The 19,730-nt window shown below is 34.2% G+C and overlaps 1 protein-coding gene and 1 long non-coding RNA gene across 3 annotated transcripts in view; one reads left to right on the forward strand and one right to left on the reverse strand.

The window, feature by feature from the left end:
- The window catches only part of Mmp16 (matrix metallopeptidase 16), a 280,678-nt gene that overhangs the window by 129,039 nt on the left and 131,909 nt on the right, over nucleotides 1-19,730 (forward strand). Inside the window, exons 2-3 of one of the 2 annotated variants that reach the window (XM_010605541.2) lie at nucleotides 892-1,040; nucleotides 10,709-10,831. In XM_010605541.2, the coding sequence (XP_010603843.1) occupies nucleotides 892-1,040; nucleotides 10,709-10,831 (272 nt within the window). The remainder of the gene's footprint in view (nucleotides 1-891; nucleotides 1,041-10,708; nucleotides 10,832-19,730) is intronic. The other variant, XM_033760297.1, reaches the window with a different exon arrangement.
- Nucleotides 507-18,734, reverse strand: LOC104849209. Its single transcript, XR_776675.1, has 3 exons — nucleotides 18,638-18,734; nucleotides 8,111-8,196; nucleotides 507-592 (listed from the first exon to the last, which is right to left on the reverse strand). It is a non-coding gene; the product is annotated as an uncharacterized LOC104849209 (long non-coding RNA).

The raw sequence follows: 19,730 nt of genomic DNA on the forward strand, positions 1-19,730 counted from the left end.
GGATGCACAGAGTTATTAACTAGGAAACATGTGCTCTATAGTGAAGATACATTTCTCCCCAAATACCCTCAATTTTGTATTAGTTTTAAAATCTAACCTGAAATGACTCTAAATTATTGCCACAATCATGATTGAGATAACACAGATACCCTCACCAGTGAAGGGGAATTACCAATTATGAGACCCATAAAGAGAACATGTTTTAAAAAGTAGTCAGATTTTCCTTTATACATGAAAAGTTTGGTTACTTAAGTGATTTGGACTATTGTGAAGCACCTTGGAAAAATAACCTTAAACAAAAGAAACCATAAATAAAGTTTTTAATAGGAAAAAACACCGACCCAACCTTGGGTATACCTAGCTAAAATCAGAGAGACTGGCTAAATGAAAATCATACCCAAAATGTTATGAGAGAACAACATTGTTTATTGGTAAAGATGTTACATCCCAGCTGTAACCACTGCTTGAACAATGGTTCAAGAGAATAGTTTTTTAGATGTGTCATATACATTTAACTGCCCCCTCCAGCAGAGATGTCTCAGTGGGATCATATTATTGAAAATGTACATCCTTCATTGAGGAGGTTGAATTCCTGCAGAGCAGAGATGATCTTAGTCAAATTTGTATTCAGTATTCAGTGCTTTTGACACCATATGTCAAGACAAGAAATAATAAATTTTCAATTGGCATTTATAAATATGTTAGAGATGACCACAGTATTGAAATTATATTAAGCCATCTAAACTACATGTTAAAAACAGATCAAACATTTAATGAATGCCCTTATAGAGGAAGGAAAGTTTACCACTTTATTATAGACATAAATTAATTACCAGAACATTTTGTTAAATGGTAAAGTTGATCTAAAAGGAACTGTACTTGTTATTTCAGGTTTGGTTACAAAAGTACGGCTACCTTCCACCAACTGACCCCAGAATGTCGGTGCTGCGCTCTGCAGAGACCATGCAGTCCGCCCTAGCGGCCATGCAGCAGTTCTATGGCATTAACATGACAGGAAAAGTGGACAGAAACACAATTGAGTAAGTAACGGCATCCGACTCCTTCCTTTTTTGGTCTTTGCGCCAAACTAAGTACTGTAGATAAAAAACTTTACATGAACTCTGGCCACCACCAATGGACTAATTTATTTGATTAACTTTACTTTGGAATTTATCCTGTTTTTATCTCAATCTTCTGAGATTTCATACAACACATAGGGTCCACAGTCACGTTTAATCACCTGATGTTGGCGATATATTTTTGAATCAGGAAAGTATGAATAAGAGCCAAAGTAGGTGTATGGTTGAAGCCACTACAAGAAAAATGACAATTGAGTTATAGCTGAAAAGATACTGGTTTGTATGGCTGGTGAAGATACTTCATACACATTTTTTTTCCCAAATCTTTGTTAAGGAGTGTCATGTAAGTAGCTTCCAATTGGCCACGGTGAAATTACTTACATAATGGAAATTGAGAAACAACAGAAACCAGGGTTCTTACTGTGGGTGAAAGGCACTATGTCAGACACAGTGTTAAGAGTTTGCTTACTATTAGTAGTTCCTTTCTGGTAACAGTTCCCCAAATGAGATAAATCAAATGAGGGTTTTCACCAGAAAGTCTCTATTTTCAGTTTCTTATTAACCAAGAGCATATTCTTCTTCTTTAAAAATATGTATCATTTATTCTTTCATCAATCATGGCTTCATTTCTTATTCCTTACTGGGCAAGTTATCTGTAAGACATTTTATTGGGTTCAAAAGATAAGAGGTGTTGGTCAGAAGGACTTTTGTTGTGTGCACAGCTACCCATAGTCACACATTATTTGGCCACAGGACCACAGTAAGTTCTGTAAAATTATGAAGTAGCGTTGTTGTTTCTAGACAGCGGAGGAAGTGATTTTTTCAGTAGAGGGAAAAATCATTTGTATTTTCAGAGCCCTTGATACTTACAAATAGAATCTATTTCTATTATTTCTGTTTAGTTTAATGATGAGATATCAGCTTCCTCATTGGGGAAGGCAAGGATATATTTTTCTCCTACTTTTCAAATAAAGGAAATGAATGTCAAAGGCTGAGTGACATTCACAGTTGCTGCAGTTGCTCGATGTTTGGTGTGGGGAAATCATCCCGCTGTGCACCTCAAAAATAACATTTAGTGTTCCATTTACACCTTCAATACCTGACACATCCAGACCTAGGCATAATTATGACATGCCAAACTGATTTAAGCTCTAATTATGAAATTATAGTTTGTTTTCTAATACTTACAACATAACATGATTCATAGTACCTCCATTTCAGCAAGACAGGAAAACACAATAAATACTTTGAGATTAAATTTCAAATCAGATTGCAAATAAATATATTAACTCCTCTAGTACTTTTAAGAGATGAATCAATATTAACTTTATTCTACACCTTGGAAACAAAATCAAGAAAATGCATAACACATTTTGTAACTATTAGAAATAACATGTTACATAGATAAAATTGTGATATTTCAGATGTGCTGATTTATAATCATGGAAATTCTATCTCATTAGTTTAATATTAAATTTTTATTTTAAGTGATCATATAGCCATTGTCCTAAATATATATTATTGTAATTTAATAAGAAATAAAAACCTCAGGTGAGTTGTGTATTTTTTTACTGTGCATGTGCAGAATTCCATTTAAATTACACTCTGCATCCCAACATGTTACCAATGCTCTGGAGAATTTTTTGATTCCTTATTGGAGAACTATTACCTTCTGATTCATTTTGTTGGAAAATCCACTTTTAGAATTGTAAATTAATTAAATATTTGGAAAACAAAATACTTTAAATGGCTTATGTATCTTGATGAGTGCCAGAACAATAAGGAATTATTTAATATTTTCTTGTAGAAATCAAAATTAAGAGAGTAGGGTGCCAAAAGCGTGCATCTGGTTCTGCTTATTCTTAAAGTTCCTTTCGGTCATTGGAAGAACTCAAGACAGGTTTGATTTCGTAAAGCATCTAGAGAGAGATCTTTGTAAGAAGTTAATAAAAAAGAAACAAGCACAGGATTTGGAATGGGGTCTCAACGATATTTTGTTGTCTGGAGGAAATGGGGCTGTGGAGAAAACATGGTGGAAGAGAGAAGCACATGGGTCTTTTTCAGGCAAGAAATAGCTCAGATTCCAGACCAAGCCAAATGATAGTGTGGGTGCAGAGCAGGTAAAATACCATTTCTGTGATGCACAATTACAGAAAAAAGATCAACTATAGGGGCAAATCTTTCTTTAAATCCAAGAGTGTCACTTGGTTTTGTTTCTTTGTGTTTTGGGGTGAGCTTTTGTGTTTGTTTTAACAAAAAATTGTTCTAAATCAGTTTGGGGATGGTTTTTCTTTTTTTTTTTTTTTTTTTTTTTTTTTGTCCGGTACCGGGGATTGAACTGGGGTCCTTGCGCTTGCGAGGCAGGCCACAGAATCGCTGAGCTAAATCCCCGGCCCGGGGATGGTTTTTCTTGTAGGTTTCTCGGTCAGTAATGTATATTTATTTCCTTTAAGAGTACAACACCTGGCAGTTGTTTGCAGGCGAAACCACGCAGCCTGGTTCAGACCCTCTCATCTTCCCTTCCTTATCTGCCTCTTTGGGTCCCACGTGGGCTTCTCCCTCACTGTCACTTTAGCTATGAACAATCCGAATTCCTTTATTTCCCATCTTTTTCTGTGAATCTTTCCCTCTTCTTCAGGTGTTATTGCTCAGGTTACTCATACCAAATAGTATTTCATTTTGGTAATATAATCCCATAATGATGCTATTAAAGCAATTAGCTGTGCTTTTGTAATTTCAAGTGAGTTCATAGTAACAATACATGCCGATATTATAGTCTGTTATTTTAAGTAGTTAAATTATAAGGTTTATATTTTTATCTGAGCCTTATTATATAAAATATGGACTAGAGTAATACACCTGAAATTATCTTTCCATTTTAAAATAATGTCTTATTATCTATCTTCAGATGCTATAAACTTATCTAATTTTATATTCTTCAACATGTTGTTTTTAAATTAAGTAATTATACCCTCCTTTAGCAGAGAGACATGTGGTATATTTAATTTGTAGTACTTGGATAATTAAAAGTGATGATTGCAATTGTGATGATCCTTATATTGAAGAAATTAGCCATTTTCAAGTAACACATTTTGTATTACATTGCATGGCATATTATATTGCTTTTATATTAATTAGAACTGGTGAAGGAGAGAGAATAATATATACTTACTCCTTCCAAAAGTGAAACCACTATTTTATGTTGCATTGGTTCTTTCAAATTATGGGTTAGCTAATTTTTGTAAGCATTCTATTTAAATAATAATTTTAAGTCTGCAGTATGCACAGAATGGTGTTATTGACAAGCAAAGGAAATGGCGAATTAAAAAGCAGAGTACTCTGATACGGTTTACTATGTTAATACCATTTTAATGTTTTGGCTTATGTTTTCTGTGTAAACAGTTGTATGTACAGAATGAAGCGTGCTTGGTGAGAGATTACTTCTTTTTTTTGTTTGTTTTTTGAGACAGGGTCTCACTATGTAGTGAGACTGACCTGGAACTCACTATGTATCTCAGGCTGGTCTCGAACTCACGGCGATCCTCCTGCCTCAGCCTCCCGAGTGCCGGGATTACAGGCATGCGTCACCACGCCCAGCCGAGATTACTTCTTAAAGTGGTCAATTTTTGAAATCCCTCCACACATATGTGACGTATGTGTACAGTTACATGTGTATTTGCTAATTGTACTGTACTGGATAAGTAATTTTGGTTAATTTATTCAAACCAGGCCTAGAAATCTTACTTCATTAAAGTTAACACTAAATAAGTCCCTTCAAAAAAAGTATTCATATGAAATTTCAGAAATTTTTTGCCTCTTAATTTGATAATTTTAGTATCTGTATGTACCAAGAACTACAAAAGTTTGGGATTATCAACATATTTAACACTTTTTATTCTTCTGTTTAAATTATCATCTTAATTCTGCATTATTTCTTTAAATTCATACTTAAAATATGCATTGTTCAGTAAAGTTTTAAAAGCTTTTCTGAGTTTTGTGATGATTCTCAGACAGTATAACACTGTGAGATGGAATCCTCTCGTTTGGTAATGAAATTACAGAGGTTATAAAGGAGAGGTACAGGAGAGGCCTTAGATTCTAGAAGGTGAAAGGATTGATAAGCACAAACACTGGAACTTCTGTTCTCATTGAAGATCATGACGTGATACATTTCTGCTCTGCCCTTGAATGTGGTGCTTTCAGCCTTGTGAGTCAGTCACATGTGTGTCTCTGCAGGCAGCTAGTGACTTGACAGATAAAAGCAGCTCTGGGCCAGAGTTAGCTGTCAGCCATCAGGATGTTGGGCTCCAACTAAATTTGCTTTAAAAAATTTATGATTCCTTCGTCTGTTTCTGTGAATGCACAGAAAAACTCAAAGCAATTTTAAAATATTGTAATGAAAACAAGCATATTCCAACCTTTCTGCAAGGATCTAGAGAACACCTGTAAGTAGTAGATACTACTCGATACTACTCATACCTTTAAGCAAACTTTGCAGTCTGGAGGATGCAAGCTGGCGTTATCCATTGTGAATATTGTTCTTGGACTCATAGTTGATAAAGCACAAAATGTTTTGGAAATCACTTTTTTCCCTTTGGTCAAGGCAGTGAGATGTACACCTCCATGTGGTACAACTCCAACTGCAAGGGTGACATTGCCGCTGTGTCCTACTGCAGGACCACTTCCTGCAGCCCCACTGTGGGGACACCAGGGACATGGATGGCAGGATTGAGGCTTCTCTTGGAATCACACAGTGGGTGACCCTATATGTTTGCCATGAATGCTGAGTCCATGTTTAAATAGAACAGTTTTACTGAAGCTAGTAAATGCTGTTCCATATGCAGCAAACATAACACAAATTTGTTTATAGTACATGGCTACTTTATTTACATAAAACAAGAAATTGTGGCTGTTGATGTCTCTACGGTCAAACTACTAGAAAGATCCTGTTTTAAATAAATTCTTGCATGTTGATAAAGCACTTAAAGTGAGATGAAACAGGTTGATTTCTGTATGTAGCTACTGTTGCTGGTGCTTCAACTATTACTAGTATGATTACTTCCTGATAAAAATTAATAATCATAATCATAAACTGATAACAGAAGTTACTATCTGTTAGACTCTCTCACGAGATTTAACTAATTTAATCCTTGCAATGACTCAGGAAGGGAGGTTAACATTACAATCTGTTCCTAATAGATGAGGAAAATAAGGCATACAAAGAAAGAGTGACTTGATTAATGTCATAAATCTGTTAAATGAAAAGATTCAGTGTAAACATCATATAGTTTAAGTTTTGCATGCTGCTCAAGAACATTGAGTTTAAATTTTTTTCCAGTTAAATTGTTTTAAATGATGAAACTAATGATCTTTCCAACTAAGCAAAAATAGAAATGTTCCAAAAATTTTTGAATAATTATTGTCAATTACTCTTTTTATTAAGATTGAAACTGGGCTACTATTTACATCTTCATAGTTACAAAATGCCTTTCTCTTTGTTTATACTTTCCTTTCAGGGTCCCTTCCCCATATCTTGCTTTCCAATATCAACTTAAAAATTCCTTTAATGAGTTTAATGAGAGAAGTACAACTTTTTAAGCCATGTGTTTACATGTGAAAAATAAGTATATTTGAGCTAGGATGTTGCTACACAGTATAACCTAAAAGTAATATATTACAGAAAGTGGTGTCAACTAGTTTTGTCCATTGCTCATTAGGAATAAGCAAATATATAAATATAACTATATGTCACATGTTAACTCAAGTTAATATGTGTTAATATGTATCAAGTTAACAAGCTTCGCAAACATTGGATAAAAACTTCGGTGAAGTTAACATAGTGTACTCTCAACTTGACAAACCTTTGTTAGCAACAATTCTTGGCATTAAATTGTTAGTTGATGTTAGATGATATCTGTTGTGTTTATTTCTTACATTTAAGTCATACTCCATAAGTTTTATCTATTAAATGTCATATTATATCCATGTAATAATCATAGAGCTGGAAAGGGTTTAAAGTCCTCAAGAAAGACAGAGGATATTAAGGGAGATCAGTAGATGCAAAAAGACATGAAGATTTAGCTCTTTTACTTCCTGCTACTTATTGCAGACCTCATGTAAGATTCTTTGCCATCACAGATCAGGGGAAGACAGCAATAGATGCGTGCAGGTCAGAACACACAACACAATGTGTACAGCATGGAGAGAGTAAGCTGTACCTACGTAAGTTGAATGTTTGGAATTCTTAAGGTGAATATAGAGGAAAAGTAACTCCAACTAGAGGTCATTGCATACAAAAGCAAGAGGAGGCTTGATTTTATAGAAACCTGTGGGGGTCTTGAGGAGTAGCAGGACAGGAAACTCTAGGGCTGAACCACATTCTGACTGTAAAGGTATTGCTTGTGCAGCACATATAAAGGAAAGATCTCTTTGGGAAGATTTCACATTAATGGTGAAAAGGAAGGCCGTGATGGGAGTGAAGATACAAGAAACATTTAAGGGGTGAATACACTACGGCATGAGTAATTGGTTGACAACCTGATTATTTGGACTGCATATTAGAAGGTGCTATGACTTTTATGGCCTCAGATGTGAATGGTGTAAGGCAAGGTTGCAGTAGGAAAATAATGATGTTCATTTCATTATGTGTAATACTGGAGGTGATGAATACAATGTCTTGCTGCAGATGTGAGAGCACTTGTCCCAGTCCTCCCTTGGTATCCACAGAGGATATGTCTCTTGGTACACACTGATGCAGATATCAAAACCTGTAGATTCTAAAGTGTCATACACAACGCTAATGTGTGTGTTTAACCTAAGCACATTCTACTGTTTATTTCAAGTTATATCGACATAACTTGAAATACCTAGTACCATGTACACTGTATGTAAATAATTGCTGTACTATATTAGTGAAATATGAGAAAAATAACCTCTACGTATTCATATAGGCACAGTTTTTTCATCACACATCTGCAATGTGCAGTTGTTTAAATTTGCTATTATGATTTCTTTTGTTATACAGAATTTACCTGTAAACTGTGAGCTTAACAGGGAAAAGGTCCTTGACTTGTTCGTCTTTTTGTCCATACTTTTCTATCTCCACAAGTTATAAAAGCTGAAAAAATGAAGGAAGGATGAACACAGTTGTAGGATAAACGGATGAGGATGAAGTGAGTAAGTGAATGAAGCAATGCTTGGACTTCTAGAAAAACAATGTATGACTCGGGTCAAATCCTAAAAATATGTCAGGGATTCAGCAGAGAAGTCTTTTAGCATAGAATCTTATTTTCATCCATGAAAACTCTGTCCTTTGAAAAATGCACACATTTTGCTGGAAAAAAAAACTCTTACTCTAATATATGGTGTAAAATGCAGTTTTATTGATTCGGTTTTTAAATTATGACTATTCTGATTTTGTGCGTATCAAAGTAATTTAGAGAGTATATTCACTTTAAAAATACATTTTATCTTGACAGTAGCTAATTTTATTTTGTCAATTTTTATCTATATATCCGTTTCAAAATTATTTCTCTTCAACCTAGAGTACTTACTTATTTAAGTATTTTCCTTAAGTGAATACAAATATAACTATCTGATAGTAAGTGTGAATATGATCACATTTCATAATGATATATGCCATTTATTTGGTATGTGCTTTGAGTGAAATAAGTAAAAATAGCCACCTATTTTAGGAAAATTATAATTTTCAAAAATATAATTAATGAACTACCCATATACAAAAGGAATTTAAATCATCATAGATACACCATTAATGCTTAATATTTGCTAGTTCAGTCAACTTGATGTTAGTCTTAAAATATACAATAAAATAAGAATTTTGGGGCCGGGTTTTAGTTCAGTGCTTCTGCTGCCTGCCTTGGAAGTGTGAGGTCCTGAGTTCAATTCCTGGTAACACACACACACACACACACACACACACACACACACACAAATAATTTTGACTAAAAATCTCTGCCTTTATCCATTAACTCAGTGAATAATCAATACTTAAATTCTGGGAATTGTACAAGGTAATGGGAGTATGTAAACCCTCTGCCTTTATTGTACAGATAATGTGAAATTCAGAGGGTTTAAGAATGCCCTGGAAGCATTAGTAAAAAATAAAGAGCTCTCCATCCTCTCCTCTAAGGAGTTCAATGTCATAGAACAGGAAGTCCTTGGAGTTAGCATTTATTATGCATTTCATTTGATTGGGAGATGTTAAAAACAGAAAGAATAATTTTCCAAAGTAACTCTAGAATGTATTTAGACTACAGTAGAATTTCTTTAACTGCAATGTCTGCATTACTGGGAGCAAAACAAAAGGCAGAAAATTTTAATGTTTATTGAAAACCTGTCATCTTTCTTAAGTAAAAATTATCATTCCACTGGTACATGAAGTATTCCTATGTTTGTAAAAACATATTAGCTGATTTATCTAAGTAACATATAAACTAATTAAATTCATTTTCTCAAATGTCTGTTTTTGGATAGTGACCTGATGTTCAATTCCATTTAAAGAGTACAGAAATTTTTCAGTACCGGATGAAATACGGTAACATTCATTCTTTCCAATATACAAATCACGTAGCCTTATCTGTGTATTATCTGTGTAAGTATTCAGCATTATCTGTGTAAGCATTAAGGAGCCAGGAATGGGAAAGCCATTTTGTAAAGGACTACAGAAAATCTGCCCTAAATCTGAAATTTTTTCTCCTTACACAAGACCCCCAAATAGAAAATATGTCAATGCTCAAGAAAAGCTCAAGACTATAGAAAATAAGATACAATACAATATTTAAATAAGTACTGAGAGCAGAATTTCATTTTCATATATAAATGTTGAAGCTTATTTGTGTGATATTAAATCTCACATTTGGGAAAATATTTTTAAAGAATTACATTTCATTATCACCAAAGAATCAAAGCAAACAGCTGCTACCAAGAAATTGAAATAATGATCAAAAGTGAAGGAAAAAAACGGAAATTACAAATGTTATGTGATCAAACAATTCATTACTTTTTAAGCTAGTAGAGAGTAGCATGTATCCTATTGACTCCTGAAATTCAAAGTCATATAGCATATTTAAATAAACAATCTGAGTGTAAAGTTCTCACTTAGAGTCATATCTGAATAACACTAGGAATTAATGACTTGCTCAAAGCTACATGTCTTATTAGCAAACAAATATATTTAGAAGCTTCAGGGTACCTCAGTCTGCAGTTACTATAAAAGGATTAGAGAAGAAAATTATCTAATGGATGTGAGTAGTAAAGTAGTGATTCTTGAACTTTCTGAAAAAAATATGTCTCAATTCAAATTTCAAGAAAATTTAAATTTTGGTTTGCAATTTTCATCATCGTTTCAGATTAACCTCTTTGGATTTTTTATTTGTTTGTTTGTTTGTTTGTTTTGAGACAGGGTCTCACTATGTAGTTGACCTGGAACTCACTATGCAGCCCAGGCTGGTCTCAAACTCAGCAATCCTCCTGCCTCAGCCTTCCGAGTGCTGGGATTAGAGGCATGCGCCACCATGCCAGGCTTCAGATTAACCTCTTAACTGATTACCTTTTGAAATTAATGATGAAAATTATTGGTAAATAACTGGAAATTATTGCTTTTTCAGCTGGATGAAGAAACCTCGATGTGGTGTCCCTGATCAGACAAGAGGTAGCTCCAAATTTAATATTCGTCGAAAGCGGTATGCATTAACAGGACAGAAGTGGCAGCACAAACACATCACGTACAGGTATGAAAAATAATGAAAATGACCTATTTAAGGTTTTTTTCATTGATATTTGTTGGTCTTTTTGTTCCTGTTTTCTGAACACGCACTACATATTAACCTACAGTGATGCCATGTTAGCACCAGAACTTAAGGCTGTAACTGAGAAGACAATAAATTGTCAATTCTGGGATTTTGTAAGCAGTCTTTAAAACAGGTGGTCAAATCTGTGTACTGTCTTCCAGCTTCCTCAATTAGTGCCACTATTTTGAAGGGTGAGTCTTCTAACACATTACATTCTCTGACAAGTATTCATCCTCTAAAAATTAATCAAGTGATAAAATATATAGATAAGTACATTTTTCACAAGATGGCTTTGAATCCGTTAACTTTCAGTATTTGATCATTTCACTTTCATTCATGTTGATAATTATTCCGGTGGATTGTCTTTTCTGTTGTTGCCAATGATGCGAAGTGCCTTACAAGGTAGAGTGATGATTGCTACTAACAGAGGTGTTCATGTTTATTCATTTATTCATTGAACTGGCTGTTCGGTTTGAGTATGAATAACAAACAGCCCTAAGTCCTGGGGATGTAGTAATAAATAAAACATTGGGACAGTGTGTGTCATCATGGAATTTACACTGACATGGAGAAGTTAAACAATAACATAAATGCGATATATCTTACAAAAAAGAAGGCGCAGGAAACAAGAGAAACATTTCTGGTCATCCAGCCCATTCTAGAAAACTAGAGAAAGTCTTCTTAATGAAATACCCTGTAGTCAAGATGCATAGGGAGACAAAGAATTTATTACTACACCAACAGGCAGAAGATGAAAGGTACTTTGGTGAGAGTGGATATCAGGAACCAGCTCTGTCAAATTACATGACTAGAAGAAATGCTTTCCTAATAATCCTTTCTCCTGGCAATATTATTTGTGTGTTCTGAAAAATAAAATTAAAAATTTTAAATATTAGTTTATTTTATCTATATAACTGGAAGGTGCACTTAGAGTTACTTTGATTATTTTGGAAATACTTTTCAGTCTTACTTCAGATTCTTATGCTATCTCCCCAGGTAACAGGATGACAAATTATTGTTTTATGCAAATTATTTCAATTATTTCAGCAGATAAATCAAAGACAAAGCTACTTTATGCCAACCCCATTAAGTTGGTATTCACCACAATTTACATTTGTTTGTAAGATTTTTGCCTTCAGAAACTGCTTCATCTACCTCTAAAGTAATGATTTAATATGGAATTGAGTTTTTATATTTCTAACAAGGATAATATGGGGTTTTTAATGTACACATAAACTTTCAACTCATTAATATAAACACCCAGGAGTGTGATAACTAGTCATATGTTAATACTAGGATTAGCTTTGTAAGAAACTGTCAAAATATCTCCCAAAGGGCCTACCCCATTTTGAATTTTCACCAGCAATAATTTGAGCTCCTTTTCTTCTACAATCTCTAAGAATTTAGCACTGACAGTAATTTGAATTGTAGCTATTATAACGAGAGGGACATTATAATGTACTTAACATATTACTTATATTGATAAGTAATTGGTTTTGGAATAAGTTAATTTTATTGAGATAAGTTATATAATTTGCTATTTCCTAAAGAACCAAAATGCTGAACAAATTTTTATATGCTGATTGGCCATCTGGGTATCTTCTTTGATGTGATCTGTGTTCACATATTTTCATCCATTTCTAATCGACTTTGCTTGCTTGGAGAGTTCTCTTTATACAAGTCTTTTAACAGCCATGTTTTCAGCTGTTCTCTCCTTACAATGTCTTTTACAGAGCAAAAGTTTTAAATTTAATGAAGTTCAACTATTTTCCTTCCTATATTGTGGTCCTGTTATTGAATCTAAAACAATTAAAAATGTTCTTGAAACACAATGACACTCAGAGTTTCTTGTGTTATCTTCTAAAAGTTTAATAGCTTTCTATTTTACATTTAAGGCTATGGTCTATTTGGAGTTCATTTTTAAGTAAAGTATAAAGTGGATGTCTAGCTTCCTTTCTTCCACGCTGATGACCAGTTGTTGCAGAGCTATAGCTAAAGACCATCTTTTTTTATTCATTCTGTTTATTGGTACATTTTATGTATACATTATGATTGCATTCATCTTTGAGAATTTGAACCTGTACATGATACAGATTTTTTTCCCATTCCCTGTCCCTCTCTTCCACCCCTCCACCCCTCCCTATTTACAAAAGCTTTGCTTCTGTTTATTTTTTCCTTCTTTTCTCATTTTTTTCTTTCCCTTCTTTCCCCTGCACCACCCCCAGTTCCCCTCAGCTTTGACTCTTTTCTTCTTATTTCACAATATCTGGTAAACATTTTGGTCCTCATTTACATTTTGCTTGTCACACCAGAGAAACAATTTGGTATTTAAATTTGTGTCCTATTTATTTGACTTAAAAGTATGGTTTCAAGGTCCATTCATTTAACTACAAATGTTTCTAGTTTATGATTCTTTATGGCTTTTGTAAAAAAAAAATAAAAACAACAACAACAACAACAAAAACAAACAACAAAATAGGGCCAGGATTTAGCTCAGTGACACCGTGCCTGCCTCACAAGTGCAAGGTCCTGAGTTTAGTCCCCGGTACCAAAAAAATCACACACAGAAAACAAAACACAGGTTCTTTATCTAGTCACCTGTTGATGGACATTTGGGCTGTTTCCAAGACTTAGCTATTACAAATAGTGCTGCTATAAACATGAATGTGCATATATTAAATTCTTTTAGGAAGATGCCAAGCAAAAGAATAGCTGCATCAAAAACAACCTCTTGTTTCAGTTTTCTGAGGAATCTCCACACTGATTTCCACAGTGGTTACACCAGTCTGCACACTCGTCCACAGAGGAGAAGGGTTCCTTTTTCCCTACAGCCCAGCCAGTATTTGTTATTGTTTGGTTTCTTGATAGCAGCCATGCTTTCTGGAGTAAGGTGGAATCTTAGTGTTGTTTTCATTTACATGTAATGAATGACCAGTGATGTTAAACATTTTTTTTCATATGTTTATTTGCAGCTTTTACTTCTTTGTCTGAGAAATGTCTGCTCATTTCAGATGCCCAGTTTTGGATTAGGTCTTTATGTTTAGGGGGTGATATTTTTCATTCTTTATATATTTATATTAGTCCTCTGTCTGAGGAACAACTGGTAAAAATTTTTCCCACATTGTGGGTTGTCTATTCACTATATTGGTGGTTTCTCTCACTGTGCAGAAGCTTTTTAATAACATTGGATTCCAGTTGTTGATTCTCTATGCTAGTTCCCATGAGACTGAGGGTTTGTTGTTTATAAAGTCTTTTCCTAGGCCAGTCACTTCAAGAGTTCTACCTAGCCTATCTTCTAGCAGGTTTAATGTTTCTGTTTTAATGTTTAGATCTTTGAAAAAAATATTTAGATCTTTGATCCATTTTGATTTTAGTTTAGGGCGTGGTGAAAGATCTGAGTCTGCTTTTAATCTTTGACAAGACGAAACCAAGTTCTTTCAGCACTATTTTTTAAAGAGGCTTTTTTCCTTCAGTGAGGGTGTTTGGCTCCTTTGTCAAAGATGAAGTGGCTGAGTGTTGTCTGGAGTTATTTCTGCACTTTTAAATCTGTTCCATTGATCCTTAGGTCTATTTCTTTGCCAGTACCATGCTGTTTTTATCTCAGTAGCTTTGTAGTGATAGTGAACATCCTTGTCTTATTACTCATTTTAGCACAAAAGATTTCAATTTTTGACCAATTAGCACAGTATTGGCTGTTGGTTTTTCATAGATGGCTTTCATCAAGTTGAGATAAAGACCATCTATTATAATTTTTGTAGGGTTTTTATCATGAGTGGGCATTGGGTTTTGTCAGAGGCTTTTTCTGTATCTATTAGATGATCGTATGGATTTTGTTCTTGACTCTGTTAATATGATGTATTACATTTATTTATTTATGCATGCCTAACCAAACTTGCTTCCCTAGAATGAATTTCACTTGATCAGGGTATATAATCTTCCTAATAATCTGCATTCTGTTTGCCAGTATTTTATTAAGGATTTTTTTGTCTATATATATTATGAAGATTGCCTGTAGTTTGCTTTTTTGGTGGGATTTTTCTCTGCTTTTGGCATCATGGTAATCCTTGCATCTAGGAATGAATTTGGGAGTATTTCTTCACTTTCAATTTCATTAAAGAATTTGAGCAGTACTACTATTAGGTCTCTTCTAAATTTCTTGTAGAATTCAGCAATGAAGCCATCAGGAAGTGGGGTTTCTTTGTTGGTGTCTAATTATATTTTTAATTTTATTGATTGATAATGGGTTTTTTAGAATTTCCATATCTTTTTGTTAACCTTTAGCAATTCATACATTTAGAAATCTGTCCATTTCTGTGTTTTTCATCTCAAAGTAGCTATTGATGATCTTCTGGATTTCTTCAAGTGTGATTTCACTCTTTTCATTCCTAATTGCATGGGTTTGAGTCTTTTCTTTCCATTTTTTGATAAGGCTGGCTAAGGGTTTGTCAGTTTTGTTTATTCTTTTGAACAACCAACTCTTTGATTCACTAATTTTTTTTGTATCATTCTGTTAGTCTCTATTGCATTGATTTCTGCTCAGATCTTTAATATTACCTCCACTGTATAAGCTTAACTTTGTCTTGATCTTCTTTTTCTAGAAGCTTGAGTTTCCACAATACATTGTTTACTTGAGCTTGCACTGTTTACCTACTATGCATATTCACTGCTATGAATTTCTCTAGTAGGCCTCTTTTCATTGTGTCCCATAAATTTCAGTATGTTTTATTGGTATTATTATGTCATTGTAGGAACTAATTTTTTAATTTCCTCTGTAATCCATTTGTTATTCAGGAGGGTGTTATTCAATTTCCATGTGTTTATGAAATTCTTGTGGTATCTTTTGCTATTGATCTCCAATTTCATTGCACTATCATCTAGTAATATACAGGGGATAACTTACTTTTATTTGCATTTACTTAAACATGTTCTATGAGCTGGTATGGGTCTATTTTGGAGAATTACCTGTGTGCAGCTGAGAAGAATGTATATTCTGATTTTGTGAATGGAACACTCTCTAAACATCTATTAAATCCATTTGTTCAAGAGTTTGTTTCAGTTCTAGTATTTTGTTGTTGTTGTTGTTGTTGTTGTTGTTTTGTCTATTTGATCTATTTATGACAGTGAAGTACTGAGGCCCCCCACTATAATTGTATTAGCTCTTAGTTGATTTTTCTTGTCCATCCATATTTATTTTATATAGTTAGGTACACTAACATTTGGTGAATATATAGTTATGATTGTCATCTCTTCCTCTTGGAATGTTCCCTTTATAAGGATGTAGTGACCTTGTTTATCTTTTTTAATTTGTCTTGGTTTGAAATTCACTTTGTCTGCAAATGGGACAGCTACCTCTGCTTTTTTCCAGGTTCCTGCCACCTAGACTATTGTTTTACTTCTTTAGACTTTCAATCAGTTAATTTCTTTTTTAATTAACTGTTTTTCTTGTATGCATATATTTTTGGATCCTACTTCTAGATCCATTCTGCCAATCTATTTCCTTTTATTATTGAATTCAGACCATTAACCTTGATAGTTATAACTGATGCATATTGACTTATCCTCATCATGATATTTTCCTCTTCTTGGCTCTTTTTTCTTCAATCTATTCTCATTTAATTTCTTGTCATGCCTGATGGATTCATTCTGTTATGCTTCCTGGAGTTGTGAGACCTCATTGTCTTTTCCTAGGATATTGTTTAGAATTTTTTGGAGAGCTTGTTTGGTATTCATGAACTTCCTCAGGTATTCTTTGTCATGCAAGTACCTTATTTGCCCATCAATTTTGAAAGAGTTTTGCAGGACACATCAATCTGGGTTGGAGGTTGTTTTATTTTAGAGCTTTAAATACTTTATTTTAGAATCTCCTTGATTTTAAGGTTTGTGTTGAGAAGTCTACTGTGACTCTGATGGAATTTCCTTTGTGTGTGGTTCATTTCTTTTCTCTAATGGTTTTATATTTTGTTCTTATGTTGCATGTCTGGAATTTTGACTATTATATGCCTAGGTGTAGATTTTTTCCCAGTACCAGGGATCTAAATCATGACCTTGTGCTTGCAAGTCATATGTACTGCCACTGAACTAAATCCCTGGCCCATTAGGTGTTTTTTTTGTTTTGTTTTGTTTTGTTTTGTTTTGTTTTTTATTGTGGCTAGTTGGAGTTCATATGTCTCACTAATCTTTGTGTCAGATTCTTTTTCCCTGTTTCAGAAGTTTTCTGTAATTACTTCTGTGGAAAGTTTATTTACGTCTTTTGTGCTATCTCATACCCTTTCATTGACTCCAGTCAATCTAAATTTTTATTTTTTGCATCATCTAGTAGCTTTTGAATTAATTTCTCATGGTCCCTTGCTACTTCTAAGAAATCATTCTTTTCATGTTTGCTAACCAGAATCCTGTATCTATATCTGAAATTCTGTGCTTACGTTCACTTATTCTGCTACAGAAACTTTCAGTTAAATTTTTTATCTCTTAGATATCTGCTTGTGTTTCATGTTTTCTATTTCCATTTTATACAGGATATTTATGGTGTACATCATTTCCCTCTGCTTCTTTTTTTTTGTTTATCTGTATATGCTCTAGAGTTACTAATCATGTCTTTCATTGTCACCATCTCTATTACCTGAGAAATTATTTCTGACTTCATTTTTTCCAGGGCCTCTTTCATTTGTTTTGTTAATTCCCTTGCTACCAGTTCAGGGATTTCAGGAGGTTGACTCAGATTTTTCTACCTTGCTACCCTATACATTTTCCCTTGGTGAGCTGGAAGTCTGTGTTTGTATCTTGTTTTATGTGTCTTCACATTTCTATTTTTCTGTTGTTGAAGTTTTTGGTTTAATTCCTGGGTTGCTGCTTATGTTACTTATTGCAAGTATATTTATCACTAGTATGCAGAACCATTAGAAAATGGCTATTCTCAGACTGTCTTCAGGTATTGCTGGTCTTTGAGTTTTGTGTCTGTAATGACCCTTAGGTAATCTCAAGTCTTGATATAACAGGAAAAACAACTGACTAACACAGTCATGTTACCTTGGCCAAAGTAATACAATCAGTATCAACAGTAGCATCAAACACAACCTAAAAATTGACAAATTGTTGTAACTATTACTCTGCTACCTTTCACATCATGAAGTAGACTTGTGGGTTATATATCAAAATCTAGAAACAACCAGAAATATCATTGCAGCAAATAAGCCATTTAATACAGTGAATTTGCCCTCTGGGGAGAAGAATTAGAAGGAGTTGTGTACAGGGGGATAGGTAGATAGAAGGAGAGGGAAAGGTTAGAGGTAAGACCAGAAGACATAGGAGGATCATGTAATCTTTGGGAAACTGGTCAAGACAGGAGGCAAAGAGAGAAAGAAGGAAGAAAAACAAGAACAGAACGGACAAACAGCAACAGGGAAATTAGAAACCATATTCACACTTGTATAAAAATAAGAACAACTGAGAAAAATAGACAAGACAAAAACAGAAACAAGAAAGAAGAGAAATTAAGAACCAAAGAAAATAAAAGAAAAGAAAGGAAGAGAAAAGAAAAGAAAAGATGTCCCCTTCAAGGTATATCTCTGCTGTCACCAGTGGTGGATAATTTGGGCAGAGTACAGATCTGTGTTGCCTAATCTCAGAGAGCTGGTTGTAGTCCACTCAAATTCAAGCTGATTTCTGGCTGCAGGGGTGGAATTGAGCTTCCTGACTTCCTTTGGATTTGAACTCTATGGTTCTACTGCAAGTTCAAGCCAACCTTACCCCACAGCAAGTCTGGGTTGTGATAGGTAGTGCTGAACCAAACAACACACCAGCTGTTGTAGTTTACTGCATCTTTATTGCAGTGACTCTCTTCACTGTCCCAGTGGGCTTCAGTTGTTAGCAACAAGCCTAAGAGAGGCCCTCTCTGTACTGCTCATCATTATGCCATCTTGCTGAGCTCATAACAATAACCGTTCTGTGCTTTGTGATGTGAGGTCTGGAACCCAGGTCCACAATGCTCTCCTGGTGGGCTTCTGGGTGGTACATCATCTTTTTCCATTTATGCTGAATTTGCTCCTTTTTTACAGATCAAGTGATACATTTGCATTGGTTAATTTTGGGACTTTTTATTCTGTTCCATTGGCCTATACATCTGTTCTTGAACCAGTATTAGTCTGCCTTGATTACTCTAATTTTATAGTAAGTCTCAACATCAAATACTTTCAGTTTAATGGCTATTCTTAAGTGTAATATTGGCTATTTGAGTGCCTTGCCTCATATAAACTTCAGAATTAGCTTATTGATGCTTATAAACTAATTTGCTCTGACTTTGACTGAGACTGCATTGTATCTTTAGATCAAGTTGTGGAAAACTGATGTCTCAACAAAATTGAATGTCTCTATTCATGAACCTGATCATCATCCTATCAATTTAGATCTTTGACATTGGAGTTTCATACTTTTCCTTATTGAGATCTTTTACATAGCTTGACAGATGTATTCCCAAGTATATTGTTTTCTTTGCTTTTTAAATCTTTATTAAATTTATTGATACATAATTGTTGTGCAATGGTTACATTCATCATTGGGACCTTGCACATATACATGATTTAACAGGTTCTAGTTTTTTGTCATTCCTCAGCCCTCCCATCAGGCCTCCACCCTTCCATATTTGCAAAGACATTGTTGCATGTTTTTCCTTTTCACATATTTTTTTCCTATTTAACTTTCTCCCACCTCTCCCACTACCTCTACTCTTTTAGACTTTAGTTACTGTTACACAATATCAATTATACATTTTGGTCATTACTTACACTTTAACTTTTTCATGCCAGAGAAACAATTTGGTATTTACACATGTGCAACTTATTAA

This window comes from Fukomys damarensis, unplaced genomic scaffold (genome assembly GCF_012274545.1).
Source record: "Fukomys damarensis isolate Sample0158 unplaced genomic scaffold, DMR_v1.0_HiC HiC_scaffold_5, whole genome shotgun sequence".
NCBI classification, from domain to species: Eukaryota; Metazoa; Chordata; class Mammalia; order Rodentia; family Bathyergidae; genus Fukomys; species Fukomys damarensis.